Source organism: Peromyscus eremicus, chromosome 12 (genome assembly GCF_949786415.1).
Source record: "Peromyscus eremicus chromosome 12, PerEre_H2_v1, whole genome shotgun sequence".
NCBI lineage: Eukaryota > Metazoa > Chordata > Mammalia > Rodentia > Cricetidae > Peromyscus > Peromyscus eremicus.
Genome location: NC_081428.1, coordinates 77,372,948 through 77,388,986, shown reverse-complemented (window position 1 = coordinate 77,388,986; position 16,039 = coordinate 77,372,948). Strand labels below are relative to the sequence as shown.

General features: G+C 37.5%; 1 protein-coding gene across 4 annotated transcripts in view; it reads left to right on the top strand.

Annotated features, from left to right (window-relative positions):
* The window catches only part of LOC131922917 (sperm-associated antigen 6), a 142,348-nt gene that overhangs the window by 13,781 nt on the left and 112,528 nt on the right, over positions 1–16,039 (top strand). For all 4 annotated transcript variants that reach the window (XM_059277757.1, XM_059277759.1, XM_059277756.1 and 1 more), the window contains exon 3: positions 13,097–13,263. In XM_059277757.1, coding sequence (XP_059133740.1) covers positions 13,097–13,263 — 167 coding nt within the window. The remainder of the gene's footprint in view (positions 1–13,096; positions 13,264–16,039) is intronic.

Here is a 16,039-nt window from a genome sequence, read left to right as displayed (position 1 = left end):
TACCAAACAAATGGACAAACTGTATGACAAGTCTTTGAGGAAAGAAGTTGAAGAAGATATCAGAAAATGGAAAGATCTCCCATGCTCTTGGATAGGTAGGATCAACATAGTAAAAATGGCAATCTTGTCAAAAGCAATCTACAGATTCAATGCAATCCTCATCAAAATCCCAACACAATTCTTCACAGACTTGGAAAGAACAATACTCAACTTCATTATGGAAAAACAAAAATTCCAGGCTAGCCAAAACAATTGTGTAATAAAGGAACCTCTGGAGGCATTACATCTCTGAATTCAAGCTCTACTACAGAGCAATATTAATAAAAACAGCTTGGTACTAGCATAAAAGCAGACACGTGGATTAATGTAATTGAATCAAAGTCCCTGACATTAATCCACACACTTGATTTTTGACAAAGAAGCCAAAAATATACAATGGAAAAAGAAAGCATCTTCAACAAATGGTGTTGGCATAACTGGATGGTGGCATGTAGAAGAATACAAATAGATTCATATCTTTTACTCTGCACAAAACTCAAGTCCAAATGGATCAAGGACCTAAACATAAACCAAGTTACACTGAACCTGACAGAAGAGAAAGTGGAAAGTAGCCTTGAATGCATACAAGAGACCACCTCCTAAATATACTACCAGTAGCACAAACACTGAGAGCAACAATTAATGATACCTCCTGAAACTGAGAAGCTTCTATAAGACAAAGGACACAGTAAATAAGACAAAACAGCAGCCTACAGAATGGAAAAGGTCTTTACCAATCCTACATCTGACAGAGGACTGATCTCCAAAATATATAAAGAACTGAAGAAACTAGACATAAAAGTACCAAATAATCCAATTAAAAATATGGTATAGATCTAAACAGAGAATTCTCAACAGAAGAATCTCAAATGGCCGAAAGACACTTAAAAAAATTGCTCAACATCCTTGCCATCAGGGAAATGCAAATCAAAATGACTCTGAGATACCATCTTATACATGTCAGAATGGCTAAGATCAAAAACACTGATGACAGCCTATGCTGGAGAGGATGTGGAGCAAGGGGAACACTCCTCCATTGCTGATGGGAGTGCACACTTGTACAGCCACTTTGAAATCAGTATGGTGGTTTCTCAGAAAACTGGGAATGAATCTACCTCATGATCCAGCAATACCACTCTTGGACATAAACCCAAAATTATATACATTCATACCACAAGGACATTTGCTCAGGTATGTTCATAGCAGCATTATTTTTAATAGTCAGAACCACAACCTAGATGTCCCTCAATCAAAGAATTAATAAAGAAAATGTGGTACATTTACACAATGGAGTATTACTCAGCTGTAAAAAAACAATGATACAATGAAATTTACAGGCAAATGGATGGAACTAGAAAAAACTATACTGAGTGAGGTAACCAAGACCCAGAAAGACAAACATGGTATGTACTCACTTATAAGTGGATATTAGACGTAAAGCAAAGGATAACTAGGCTACAATCCACGACCCCAGAGAAGCTAGGTAACAAGGAGGACTCTAAGAGAGACATGCATGGATCCCCCTAGGAAGAGGAAAAAGATAAGATCTCCTGAGTAAAGTGGGAGTCTGGTGAGAGGGGGAGGAGGTAAGGGGAGGTGACAAGAGAACATGAGGGAATGGGTTGGTAGAGTTGGGGGAGGGACAAAGAGGAAGAGCAAGGAAAGAGATAGGAAATAAAGTAAAAAAAAAAAAAAGAATATCAGGACTTAAAATAGAGGATTCAAACAAAATAAGTATGGAATATGAAAAGAATTAAAAACACCAGAAAGCAGCATACAAGAAATGTGGGACACCATGAAAAAAACTCCAAACCTTTGAATTATAGGCATAGATGAGGGAAAAGCATCCCAAGCTAAAGGCATAGATCAAATCTTTAACAAGATCACAGAAGAAAACATCCCCCAAAACTAAGGAAAGACACACCCATACAGATACAAGAAGAACAGAGAACACAAAGTAGACAAAACCAGGAAAGAAAATCCCTGTGGTATATCATGGTTAAAACACCAAGTACACATAACAAAGAAAGTGTTTTGAAAGCTGTAAGAGGAAAAAAAAACCCCATAAGTCACATGTAAAGGAAAATGCGTGAGAATAACAGCTGATTTCTCAGTGGAAACTTTGAGAGTTCGAAGAGCCTGGAACAATGCATCTTAAGTTCTAAAAGACTATGAGGGCCAATCTAGACTAATATACTCCCAAAATCTATCTGTCATAACTGAAGGATAAAGAAAAAGAAAAAAACTCTCTGTGATATACAGCCTGGAAGGTTTATATCCAACAAACTAGACCTAAAGAAAACACAGGAAGCATTGTTTCAGGCTGAAGAGAGAATGAGCATAGCAGAGAGTATGGAAAGAAACATGAAGCCATAATTATCAAAACACAAAGTAACAAAGAGGACTCAACAACACAAAAGTCAACAACACATTGACAACAATTAGCACATACATTCTGTAATACCTTTAAAAATCATTCGCCTCAATTCTCTAATTGAAGACACAGACTGATCTCCTGAGTAAAGTGGGAGTCTGGTGAGAGGGGGAGGAGGTAAGGGTAAGGAGGTAAGAATAGATCAAGAAACAAAATCCACCTATCTGCTGCCTACAAGGAAGACATCTTAGCTTTAAAATAAGCACTGCTTTAGAGTAAAAGGATAGGCAAAAATACTTCAACCAAATGGGACCAGGAAGCAAGCAGGTGTCTCTATCCTAATATCTGACAAGATATACCTCAAACTAAAACTAATCAGAAGAGATAAAGAGGGTCACCTCATTCCAACCAAGGGAACAGTCAACCAATAAAACATTACTATCATAAACATATGTGCCCCCAATTTAATAAAAATGAACTACTAGATTTAAAGACACAGATTAAAATCAATCCATTAATAGTAGATGCTTTCAATATGCCACTTTCTCCAATACACAGGTCATCTAGACCAAAAGTAAACAGAAACATCAGAATGATTTGACATTGTACATCAAATGGTCCTAAGAGATATCTGCAAACACCAAAGAATACATGTTATACTCAGAAGTACATGGAAGCTTTTAAAAAATAGACCACATCCTTAGACATAAAACATCTTTAAAATTGAAAAAGATTGAAATCACTCCTTGTATCCTATCTGAACACAATGCAATAAAACCTGAAGTTGACAGCAAACAAATCTCTCATAAATCCACAAACTCATGTAGATTGAACAACTCATGGATGATGAATGGGTCAAAGAAGAAATCAAGAAAGAAATAAAAATTTCCTGGTACTAAATGAAAGTGAAAACAACACAACACAATAAAACCTCTGGAACACATTGAAAGCAGAGGGAGTTGTGTAGCTCTAAGTTCCTACATTAAAAAAATCAGAACTAACAAAAATAAATGATTTAAGATGCAATTTAAAAATTCGAAAAAAAGAACAAACCAAATCCAAACCAAAGCAAGAAATAATAAAACACAAATCAGAAATCAGTGAATTTGAAACAAAGAAAACAACACAAAAAAATCAACAAATCTAAGAGTTGGTTCTTGTGAAGATTAAAAAAAAAGTTTTGACAACCTAAGGAAAGAAAGGGAGGACTCAAGTGATCATAATCTCAAATGAACAGAGATACCAATACATACCAAAGAAATTCAGAATATTGTAAGGGAATATTTAGAAAACCTATACTCCATTAAGTTGGAAACCCAAAAATAAATGGCTGAATTTCTGTTTTGAATTTCTAAATTCAGCTAAACCACAAAATTAAACCAAGGAGAAGTGAATAACTTCAAGAGACCTATAACAAATGAGATTAAAACAGTAATAAAAAGCCTTTCAGCTAAAAAAAAACTTCCAGGGCCAGATGGACTCACAGCAGAATTCTAGCAGACCTTCATAGGCAATTTACATCTAGTCCTTTTTAAATGTTTTTTTAGAAATTGAAATATAAGGAGCACTCCCAGACTCCTTCTGTGATGCCAGTATCATTGTGATACCATGCAAAGACACAACCCACACAAAATAAAACCACAAACCAATATCCAAGAGGAACATATACTCAAATATGCTTAATCAAATACCTGCAAACATAATAAAGACATGCATCAAGAGATTATCCACACTGACCAAGTCAGCTTTATCCCTGAAATGCAGAGATGGGTCAACATAATGCAAGTCAATAAATGTAACAAATTGCATAAAGACAAAAATCACATGATCATCTCAATAGATGCAAAAGAAAGCCTTTGACAAAATCCAATGTATCTTCGTTATAAAAGCCCTATAGAATGTAGGGCTAGAGAGAATATATCTCAACACAGTAAAAGCAATATATGAGAAACCCACAGCCAACATCCTAAATAGAGAAATGTTGAAGCTATCCTACTGAAGTCAGGAACAAGACAGGGATGTCCTCTGTCCCCACCCCTTTTCAGTTGTGCTTGAAGTGCTAGCTGGAGCATAAAAGCAATAGAAGCAAACTACAAATAGAGAAAGAAGAAGCAAAGCTATTACTATTTGCAAATGGAATATTATTATTCATCAGAAATTCCAAAATTCTATCAGGAAAAATTCTAGAAACAATACACAAATTCAGCAATGTTGGAGGACACAGAATTAACTTGCTCAAATTAGACCCTTATTTATCACTTGCACAAAATTTGATTTTTTTTAGTAGATTTTTCTATAACCAGCAACAGACATGCAAAGAAGGATGTCATGGACACACTCCCATTCACAGTAGCCTCAAAGGAAATCAAATGTTCAGGAATAAACCTAATCAAGGAAGTGAAGGACCTCTACAAAGAAAACTTTAAACCTCTGAAGAAAGAGATAGAGAACGACACTAGAAAATGAAAATAAATCTCATGTTTATGGAGTTGTAGAATTAACATTGTGAAAATGGCCATTTTGTCAAAAGCTATTTACAGACTAACTGGAATCCCAATCAAAATTCCCATCTCATTCTTCACAGAAATTAAAAAAAAAACTATCCTAAAATTCACATGGAACCACAAAAAACCCCTGATAGCCAAAACAATCCAGAGCAAAAAGAACAGTGTTGGAGGGGTTACCATTCCTGATTTAAGATATGTTATAGACCCATAGTAATAAAAGCAATAGTTTATTGCTACAAAAATAGACCTGTAGACCAATTAAACAAAATTGAAGTTCCGAACACTAGTACATATAACATTTGAGAAATACGCTAAAAACTGAATCTCAGAAAAGAAAGCATTTTCAACAAATGGTGCTGGGAACACTGAATGTCCACATGTAGAAGAATGAAATTAGACCCTTACTTATCACTTGCACAAAATTTTCTCCAAATGGATCAAAGAGACAAGTGTGAAACATGAAACACTGAAATTTGCCAGAAGAAAACACAGGCAGTTTTCCACATTCTGTGGGTATAGGAAAGGACTTCCTGAATAGGTCTCCATTTGCCCTATGATTAAGGCCAACAACTGACAAGTGGGACTTCATAAAACTAAAAAGCTTCTGCACAGCTAAAAGAGCAATAAACCAAAAGGAGGGGAAGCACAGAATGGGAGAGAATCCTTGCCAGGTACATATCTGACAGAGGATTAACTTCTAGAGTATGTAAAGAACTCAAAAAACAAAGAATCATAAAATGAATGACCCCTTTGAAAATTGGACCTGGACCTGAACAGAGAGTTCTCAAAAGAAGAAAAAAATGGCTAAGAAATATCTTTAAAGGTATTAATCATTCCTAGAAATTAAAATGAAAACAACACTGTTATTTCATTTTACCCCTGTCAGAATGACAAAGATAAAACAAAGCAACCTACTACCCTCATTCACTACTGTTGGGATTGCAGGCTGGTGCAGCCACTTTGGTAATCAGTGTGGAGAATTCTCAAAAATCTATAAATCCACTATATGACCCAGCTATACCACTCACATATGCCCAAGGACTTGACATCCTACTTCACAGATACTCCTCAGTTATGTTCATTGCTGCTTTATTCATAATAGCTAGGAAATGGAAACATCCTAGATGTTCTTCAAACTATGAGTAGTAAAGAAAATACAGTACAGATACATTACAGAATATTATTTAGCTATACAGGGAAGTAAGATGGGATCATTGTCAGCATAGAGGGGTTGTGAGGCAATAGAGAGGGGAATAGCAGAGTACAAGTGATCTGACCCTGGAGATGGGAAAGAGGGGGCATTAAGGATGGAGAGGGAGGTAAATACAGAAAGAGGGAGGAGGGTAAAATAACAAGGCTGTCTGAATAAGTCAAACATACTATTAACTTTTTATCAAAAACTTCTATAGTACATATAATTCTGTTTTTAAATACACATGTATAGTTTAAATGAACTTTTCTCTTTTAGGCTGACAATGCTCCCTCCTAGAGCCGAATACCACCTAATAAAACCCCCAATACCAGGCATAAGAAGCCCTATTTTGACTTGGTCAGGGCTGTCCAAGAGACTCCCAAAGCATACAGCCTATTGCTATTGTCCTTGGTTGCCCCCTAGAAGGTAAATTCTTACTGATGATGACCATGCGCTTCAGATACAGGGTCCAGAGGCCTCTGTGCTGGAACTGACCCACATGACTCATTACTCAGGACTAACTTTTATGGTACCCCAAGGTGCCATGTAAGCTTCCAAAGGAGAGAGGCTGCCAACAGTATTATCCGTCTGTGATGCCTGTGAACCACATCAACAACTACCTTGGCAAGATAACTCCAAACATGCCATAGTCACACATACACCTTGGTAGTAACCAACAGCTCTCAAATTGGTCTTAAATCCTGCTCAACAAGAGATAAATCACTCCTGGTACTAGAAATCTAGCCAGCTACTTAGTGCTAGTGAAGTCATGGATATTGGAGAACCTCTCACCACTGTTGACCCAGTATAACCCCTAACGACAACTGGTAAGTGTAGTCCACACCCCTTGTTAAGGAAACTTCTCTTTATGACAGTCAGAAAACCACACTACCAAAACCTACAACCAATCAAAATGCAGAGTTGTGGAGCTCCTTCCCAACTGACACATCTACAAGACATTCCCACACCTAAGGTTCAGGAAACATTGTAGAAGAGGGAATTAAAAGATTGTAAGAGTCAAAGGGTCATGGAGTTTGCTGTGAAACTGTCTCTCCTAGGAATGTCAGAAGCTACCCCCATAAAGTCATGCCAACACGACTGCCTAACATGAGCTGAACGAGGATGCAAGCAACAGATATGACAAACGGTTGGCGGAAAGTCCAGGGGGCCTCAACCCTATACAGAGAATTGTGGTAACTAAAGAATGCTGAGAGTAGGAGAAACAGTCTTTCCCAGGGAAGAGCACAGCTGTTTGGTTATCTAATACCAAATGGTTAGTTCTGAAAACATAAGATTACAAGTAACATTATAGATACTGAGAAAGTTATATTAGTAATATGTATATATATGCATGACTGCCTACACATGAGCTGAACAAGGAGGAGAGCAATAGAAATGACAAAGGATTGGTGGAAAGCATATATGTATGTATGTATGTATATATATATGTATGTATATGCATATAGTAACAATGAAAACAGAGGAGTAGGTATATATACCTGTATATATGCATATATGCATACAGTAACAATGAAACAAGCTAATAACAGAAGCTATGAGCTTGAAAGAGAACAAGAGGGGCACATGGGAAGGTTCTGAGTGAGGAAAAGCAAGGGCAAAATATTGCAATTATAATCTCAAAAATAAAAGAAAAACCTAATTAAAATTTAAAAATTAGTAACATATTTCTGAAATTGTTTGAAATTAATTTTACTCTGAATTAGATTTTAACTGCTGTGAAATTTTGTTTTATTCTCCCTCTTACTAAAAATCTTATTGCAGAAATACTTTGAGAAAATTAGAAGGCTGAGAGTGGAAATTTTAAATAGTAACAACCAAAAAGAAAGAAAGAAAGAAAGTAAAAGACAAAGAAATCACAGAAACAATACCTTCCACAATATCCTCAAGAATATGTTAGGAGACCCAACCAAGCAAATGAAAGACTTGCATAATAAAAACTCCAAGACACTGAAGAAGACATGAAAATATGGGAAGATCTCCCATATTCATGAATTAGTAGAATTAATGATCCTACCAAAAGCAATCTACAGATTCAATGCAATCCCCATCAAAATTCCAACACAATTCTTTGCAGAAATTTAAAAAATAATCTTCTACTTTATATGGAAACAAAAAGCCCAGGATGGCTAAAACAATTCCAATTAATAAAAGAGCTGCTAGAGGTATCACTATCTCCAATTTTACTATTTTCAATTTCACAAAGCCATAGTAATCAAACTAGAATGGTACTGGCATAAAAACAGGCATGTTTATTAATGGAACTGAATTGAAGACCCAGGCATAGGTCTATACAATCTGATGTTTGATAAGCCAGAAATACACATTAGAGAAAAGACAACATCTTCAACAAATGGTGCTAGTCAAACTGGATGGTTGCATGTAGAAGAATGCAAAGAGATCTGTTCTTATAACCCTGCACAAGACTCAACTACAAATGGATCAAAGACCTCAAGGTAAAACCAGATACACTGAACCCGATAAGAAAAAAGTAGGGAAAGCCTTGAACTCAACAGCACTGTTTTAGAAAAGTCTTTCTGAACAGGACGATAGCACAGACACTAAAAACAACAATTAATAGATACGACCACATGAAGCTGAAGTCTTTTGTAAGTCAAAGGACATCATTATTTGAGCAAGGCATTTGCATATAGAATGGAACAAAAAGCTTTACCAATTTACATCTGATACTGAGTTAGTATCTAGGATATATAAAAACTAAAAACCCCAAAGATCAAGAAAAAACAATCGAATTAAAAAATGAAGTATAGAGTTAAACATAGAGTTCTCAAAAATGAAATACAAATGATTGAAAAACACTTAAAAAGTTTTCAACATCCTTAGCAATCAGGAAAATGCAAACTAAAATTACTTTGAGATTTCATTCTTATCCTGGTCAGAATGGCCAAGGTAAGAGAGTACAGCACATGCTGTTAAGGGGAATGCCTATTCATTGCTGGTGGGAGTGCAAACTGACACAATCCCTGTGGAAACCAGATATAAACTAAACAGAGAAGAAATGTCAGAGTTAAATAATGTCATAAATCAAATGGACCTAGCAGGTATCTATAGAACATTTCACCCAAACACACACAAAAAATGCCTTTTTTCTCAGCTGCTCATGGAACTTTATCCAAAAGTGACCACATACTTGGACACAAAGCAAGTCTCAATAGATACAAGAAAATTGAAATAACTCCCTGTATCCTATCAGACCACCATGGATTAAAGCTAAATATTAACAACAGAAATGACAGACAGTATACAAACTCATAGAAACTGAACAACTCACTACTGAATAAAAAGTGGAGTGAGATAGAAATGTGAAAATAAAGACACAATATACCCAAACTTATTCAACACAATGAGAGCTAAGAGGTAAGTTCACAGCAATAAGTGTCTATGTAAAAAAAAAAAAAAAAAAGGAGAGATCTCATATTAACAACTTAACAGAACACCAGAAAGCTCTAGAACAAAAAGAAGAAATCACACCCAAAAAGAGTAGAAGGTGCTCGGCAGTGATGGCTCATGCCTTTAGTCCCAGCACTCAGGAGACAGAGGCAGACAGATCTCTGAATTCAAGGCCAGCCTGGTCTACAGAGTGAGTTCCAGAACAGCTAGGGCTACACAGAGAAACTATATCTCAAAAACCAAAATTAAAAAAACAACAAAATAAAGAGTAAAAGGTAATAAATAATCCACCTCATATATAAATAAACAACAACCAAAAAAACAGAATCAATGAAAAGAGGAGCTGGTTCTTGGAGAAAATCAGTAAGATAAATCAAATTAGCTAAAAGATGGAAAGAGAAGGTCCAAATTAATGAAATTGGAGACAAAAATGGATATCACAACAAACACCAGGGAAATTCTAAGAATCATAAGGACACACTTTAAAAAAATCTATATTTAACAAAACTGTAAAACCTAAAAAAAGGATAAATTTCTTGACTTATATGACCTACTAAGGTTAAATCAAGATCAAACAAGAAATTTAAACAGATATATAATGCCTACTGAAATATAAGTAATAATTTAAAGTCTCCCAACCCCCCCCCCCAAATGTCAGATGGATTCAGCAAAGAATTCTACCACACCTTCAAAGTAGAATTAATGCCAGTACTCCTCAAATTGTTCTACAAAGTAGAATAACTGAAGAACACTACTTAAATTTTTTTATAAGGCCACAATTACTCAGATAACTAAATGACTCAAAACCAAACAAAGAAATTAAAATACAGATCAATTTCTCTTAAGAACATAGGTGCAAAAATTCTCAATAAAATACTTGCAAACCAAACCCAAGAATACACCAAAAACATTATCCACCGTGATCAAGTAGGCTTCATTTCAGAGATCCTAAGATAGTTCAACACATATGAATCAATAAATAAGATCCACCACATAAACAGATTTGTAGTTGGTTTTTGTTTTTACTCTTTTAGGTCCCACCACCCGGCTCCCAAATAAATACACAGAGAATTATTCTTGCTTATGAATGCCTGTCCTTAGCTTGGCTTCTCTCTAGCCAGCTTTTCTAACTTAAATTATCTCTTCTCTTTAGCTACGTTTTGCCTCTGGGCTTTTTATCTTTCTTTCCTTCTTAGTCCAGGGCTGGCTGTGTGACTTGGTGGCTGGCTCCTGGAGTCCTCTTCTCCTTTTTCCTTTCTTGATCCTTCCTCTCTTCCCTAGATTTCTCCTATTTATTCTCTCTGCATGCCAGCCCAACCTATTTCTCGTTCCTACCTAGCTATTGACCGTTCAGCTCTTTATTAGACCAATCAGTTGTTTTAGGCAGGCAAATTAACACAGATTTACAGAGTTAAATAATGCAACACAAAAGAATTCCACACATCTTTGCATCATTAAACAAATATACCACAGCATAAATGAATGTAACACATCTTAAAATACTATTCCACAACACAGATTGAATGTCAAAACCACATGATCATCTCATTAGCTTCAGAAAAAGAAATTTTCACAAAAATTCAATATCCAATCATGACAAGAGTCCTGGAGACATACAAGAAACATACTTCAACATAAATAGAGCAATATAAACCACACCCAATATCAACCTGAAAGGAGAGAAACTTAAAACATTTTCACTAAAATTGGGAACAAGACAATATCTGTTTCCAACTTTTAAGGTGGGTGACCAACTGCATGGGTCTTAGGATTCAGTCTTTCATCAATTCAGTGTTGATGTTTGAATGGATTATCAGAAGTATTCTCTGCTCATCTTGAACCAAGTAATCTTTCTAAGCTCAAGAGCATTCCTTCTGTAAAGTTAGATGATTTTCACAGCCAGTCTTATGGAATCTGGAAGGAGGTGGTCAGGTCAACTGGTGCTTGTGGAGTTGATGTGAGCCTAGGATTCCACCAGAAAAGGAGCCATAGGATGGAGCCATAAGGCAGACAGGGGATGGTGGTCCCCTGTACAGGGGATAGACTGTAGGAATGGGGAAATGGTTGGAGTTACTAGTGTGGGTTTAGTGTCCCTTCCTGCAGAGGTGTGGTCCTTGAAAGGCATGGGTATTGGAGGGGTTGGTGATAGGAGTCTAGGCTTTCTGCCTATAGACGGGAGGGCACTGGGGCTCAGCTGGGGTAGATGGGCTTAGCAGAATGATTCTAGGGACCCTCTTGAAGCAGAGGTATATGGAAGGGGTGCAGAAAGTCAGGTGTGGGACACATGGTCCTCAGGCAGCGGTGCAGGGGTTGGAGTAGCTTGGGTTGATTGGTGACCCTTGCTTCAGAGGGGTGGTCTTTTAGACAAAGGAATGAGTGAGGTTTGTGGAGCAAGTCTACTGTTTCTATGTTGAGAAGAAGCCAGGTGTGCACAGCAGGAAGGAGTGTGTTGGAAGGAACAGGTATAGTTGGTGGCTGGAACCTAGGTTTCCTGCCTATTGATGAGGGAAAGGGCACTTGGCAGAGATAGATGGAGTTAGCGGCATGAAGCCAGGGGTCCTGTCTGTAGGAGGAGTTCTAGAAGGAGTGCTGGAAGGCAAGAGTCAGTCATCCAGTTATGGTGGCTGTATTAATTTTCTATTGCTGTGATAAAACACCATAAGTCAACTTACAGGAGAAAGAATTTCTTTGGCTTTGTGGTTCCAGAGGGTAAGAGTCTATCATGATGAGAGGTAGGACTGGAAACTGCAGGCATGATGACTGTAACTGGAGTTCACATCTTGAACTACAAGCAAGAAGCAGAGAGTCAACTGGAAGTGGTGAAGGGTTAGAAGGGTTACTTTTTGACTCTCAAAACCTGTCTCCTGGGATGTATTTCCTCCACAAGGCCACACCTCCTAACCCACTTCAAACAGAGCCATCAACTAGAACTAAGTGTTCAAGGACGGGAGCCTCTGGGGATATTCTCATGCAAACTCCCACTGTGGCACATGCGGGTAGGAGACACTGAAGATGTGCTGGCAGGAGGATCATGAGTTCATTAATATATTTTTAAAGAATTTGCATGATTTGTCTCTTGTCCAGTTTGGTAAATTTCATATCTATATATTTTTAGGGTTTCCCTTTGTGAACTAGGCTAGCTTTGAACTTATGATTACTCTGCAGCAGCCTCCCAAAGGCTGCGATTACAAGCATGCACTATGATGACTGGCTTTAAATTTTGTTTTTGCTGAATTTCTTACTCTTATTTTTTTGTGTGTATATGCTAAATCACATGTTTTAAAATGTTTTATTTTATGTATGTAAGTGTTTTGCCTGCAGGTATGTATGTATATCATGTGTATGCCTAGTTTCTGAGGAGGCCGGAAGATGATGTCAGATCCCTGGGAACTGAAGTTACAGACAGTTGTAAGCTGCCATGTGGTTACTGGGAACTGAATGCAGGTCCCCTGCAAGAGCAGCAAGTGCTCTTAGCATTGAGCCACGTCTCCAGCTCCCATGTTTTGCTTTCTAATAACGATTTTGCTGATTTCTGCTTTTCATAATTTAACTCAGGTGTAATGTCTTTGCTGAGGCCTCTTCTTCTGGACGTGGTCCCGACAATTCAACAGACTGCTGCTTTGGCTCTGGGGAGATTGGCCAACTACAACGATGACTTAGCAGAAGCAGTTGTGAAGGGCGACATTCTTCCACAGCTTGTTTACTCACTGGCAGAACAAAATGTAAGGATTTTTCAAAAAGATTTATGTAGTTTTGGTTTTAGATAAAAATCCGACAATTTGGGCACAATTGTGGGTTTGAAGGCATTGGAAGGATTATATTATTTTGATTTGGGTGTGGTAGGCAGCTTCTTTCCACCATTGTTAGTTTATGGAGACTACGTAAAAGGATTTCTGCAAGGCATGCATTAAGGAGTATGTGTATACGTGGGAGCTTTGAACAGAGCTATAGGAGCTGTCTGAGGGGAGAGTGTAAAGACCCTAGGCAAATAAACTTTCTGCCATCCTTATATGTAGGTGGTTAGTGGCAAGAGTAAGTCCTGAAGGGAGAAAACACCTTTAATGAAAGGTTTGATAAGCATTTTTTACTAGGCAGACAAACATTTCAAGTCTTTAAATGTACCCTCTGAAAGTGTTCCACCCCCACCCCATATGATGCAGCATTTTTCTTTACAGTGTTGCCAATTTAGTTTATACAATAGTTGAGAATTTAAGCATTTTTAGACTATCCATTACACTCTGTTAGTTTATCATAACCTAAGTATGACATCATCTTTTCTTGACATCTTTAAGACTAAATTCCTACTTGCATAATGAAACACAGCTCAAATGAAAACTGGGCAAAGGACTTGAATATTTTCTTAAAGAAAATCTTTAAGTAGTCAATAAGCATGTGAAAAGGAGTTCAACGGTACTAGCAATTAAAAGCTATAAATCAAAAACCACAATGAGATGACATCCTTTATCTACTAAGATGAACATAATGAAAAATAATAAGAAAGGGAAATAAGTGTTAGTAACAATGAGAAAAACCAGAAAGAAAAAAAAAAGGTACATATGGTTTTGCTTCGCCTAGAAAAAGAATCTGCTCACCTTTTCTTTTTTCACTTAAAACTGTTTTACTTTCATACACAGTGTTAGCTTTCACTATGACATTTTCAGTTTTGTTGATTCTCATCTTCATCTTCTCACGGTGGGAAGTACTTTCCATCTGACTCCGTGACCTGACCTACTTTTATGTTACTTCTGCCTGATTGGTCTCTCGCTCTCTTTCCTTTTTTCATATCTGTAATCACAGTTTCTCCCATGTATGTATACATATAAACACTGTAAGCCAGGATCTGCATGTGAGACAAGATGTGTGTTTTTGTCTGCATCTTTAAAAAATTCTCATTAATTATTTGAGAATATCATACAACGTATTTTGATCATATTCAACCCTTTCCTCTAACTTCTCCCCATTCAAACACTCCACCTCACATTCCTAACTCAAAGAAAACTTTGAGTTTTCTTCATTTTATGCTCATCAAGTCCAGGTTGTGTCACCCAACCACGCCTGGGAGTGAGGCCTGCTCCGGTACACGATTGGCCATCCAGGGATCACATCACTAAAGAAAACTGATTCTCTTTCTCTGAACAGCTGTCAAATCAGTAGCTCCTTAGCTAGTTTTGCACTGGGATTTTGTGTCCACTTTCCTCCCTCCGTGCTGGGGTTACTGACCAGCTTGAGCTTGCACAGACATTGTGTGTGTTTCACAGGCCCTGTGAGCTCATTAGTGCAACTGCCTTGTTGTGTCTGGAAAACGGTGTCCTTGATGTTATCTACAACCTCTGGCTCTTGCACCTTTTCTTCCACTTCTTCCGTGAAGACCCCACAGTATTGGGGTGGGGTATGATATGGGCATCCCATTTAGGGTTGAACATTCTATCCTCTCCTATTCTCTTCATTGACCAGCTAAGGGGCTCTGTGTGTCATTTACTGTGAGGAGAAGTTTCTCTGATGAGCGTTTAGAGATGCACTGATCTATGTGTATAGCAATAAGTCCTTAGGGGTCATTCAAATAATATGTCTATTTATCAGAATAATACTTTTGGATTCTCCCCTAGGGCCTATGACCTATCTAGCCATAGGTTTTTGTATCCTTTTACAGTGTTAGGTTTGGGTTCTATCTCATGGAACAGGTTTAAATCCAATCAGAAAGTGGTTGATTACTTCCATAACATTCATGCCAGTGTATCAACTCCAGCATATTTTGTTAGGTCAGTCACTTTGTATCCTACAAGAATGATTACTTTTCTCATATAGGAACTTCCATATCACCTTCAAGCACTATGAGAACTAGCCAGTAGGGATGAAGATTTCAAGTGAGAACCAGATTGATTTCCCTATGTTTTATAACTTAAGTATGCTGAAAGCAATAGGGTTTTCTCATCAATTTCTGGAGGGTAGCTAAGAGTATTGCAATACCTTGCAATGCCTGTAGATCTATGCTAGCCCACAGGGCAACAACTCTAAAAGAGGTAACCAGTTCCTGGTACTGGGTCTTAATTTGCTGGCATGAAGTGTCTAGTTAGGGTATTGTCCCCCTGCTGTAGCATATCTCCATGAAAACTCTTTAAAAAATATAATATGTGAATATATATATCTCCCTCTGTGTGTGTTGTGGGATATTTGATCACACTGTGATCTTTGAGATTGTATTATTTAAATAAAATCAACCATAGGTCAAGAGGTGGAGCAAGCAACTAGTTGACTGGAAGTAACCATAGAGTGAGGGAAACTGGAAGGGTGGAGAGAGAGACATACACAGGAAGTAGAAGGGAGGGACATCTGGTTGGAGGAATTTTGTTTCAGATGGCTTAGGAGAGGGCCTTCTTTCTGATATGGTGGCAGAGGAGGAAGGTCAGCTGGCTGCTTACTCTGCTTCTCTGAGCTTGCAGGTTTTCACCTTAGCATCTGGCTCCCGAGTCTTTATTGGTAAAATAAAAAGATACTTAG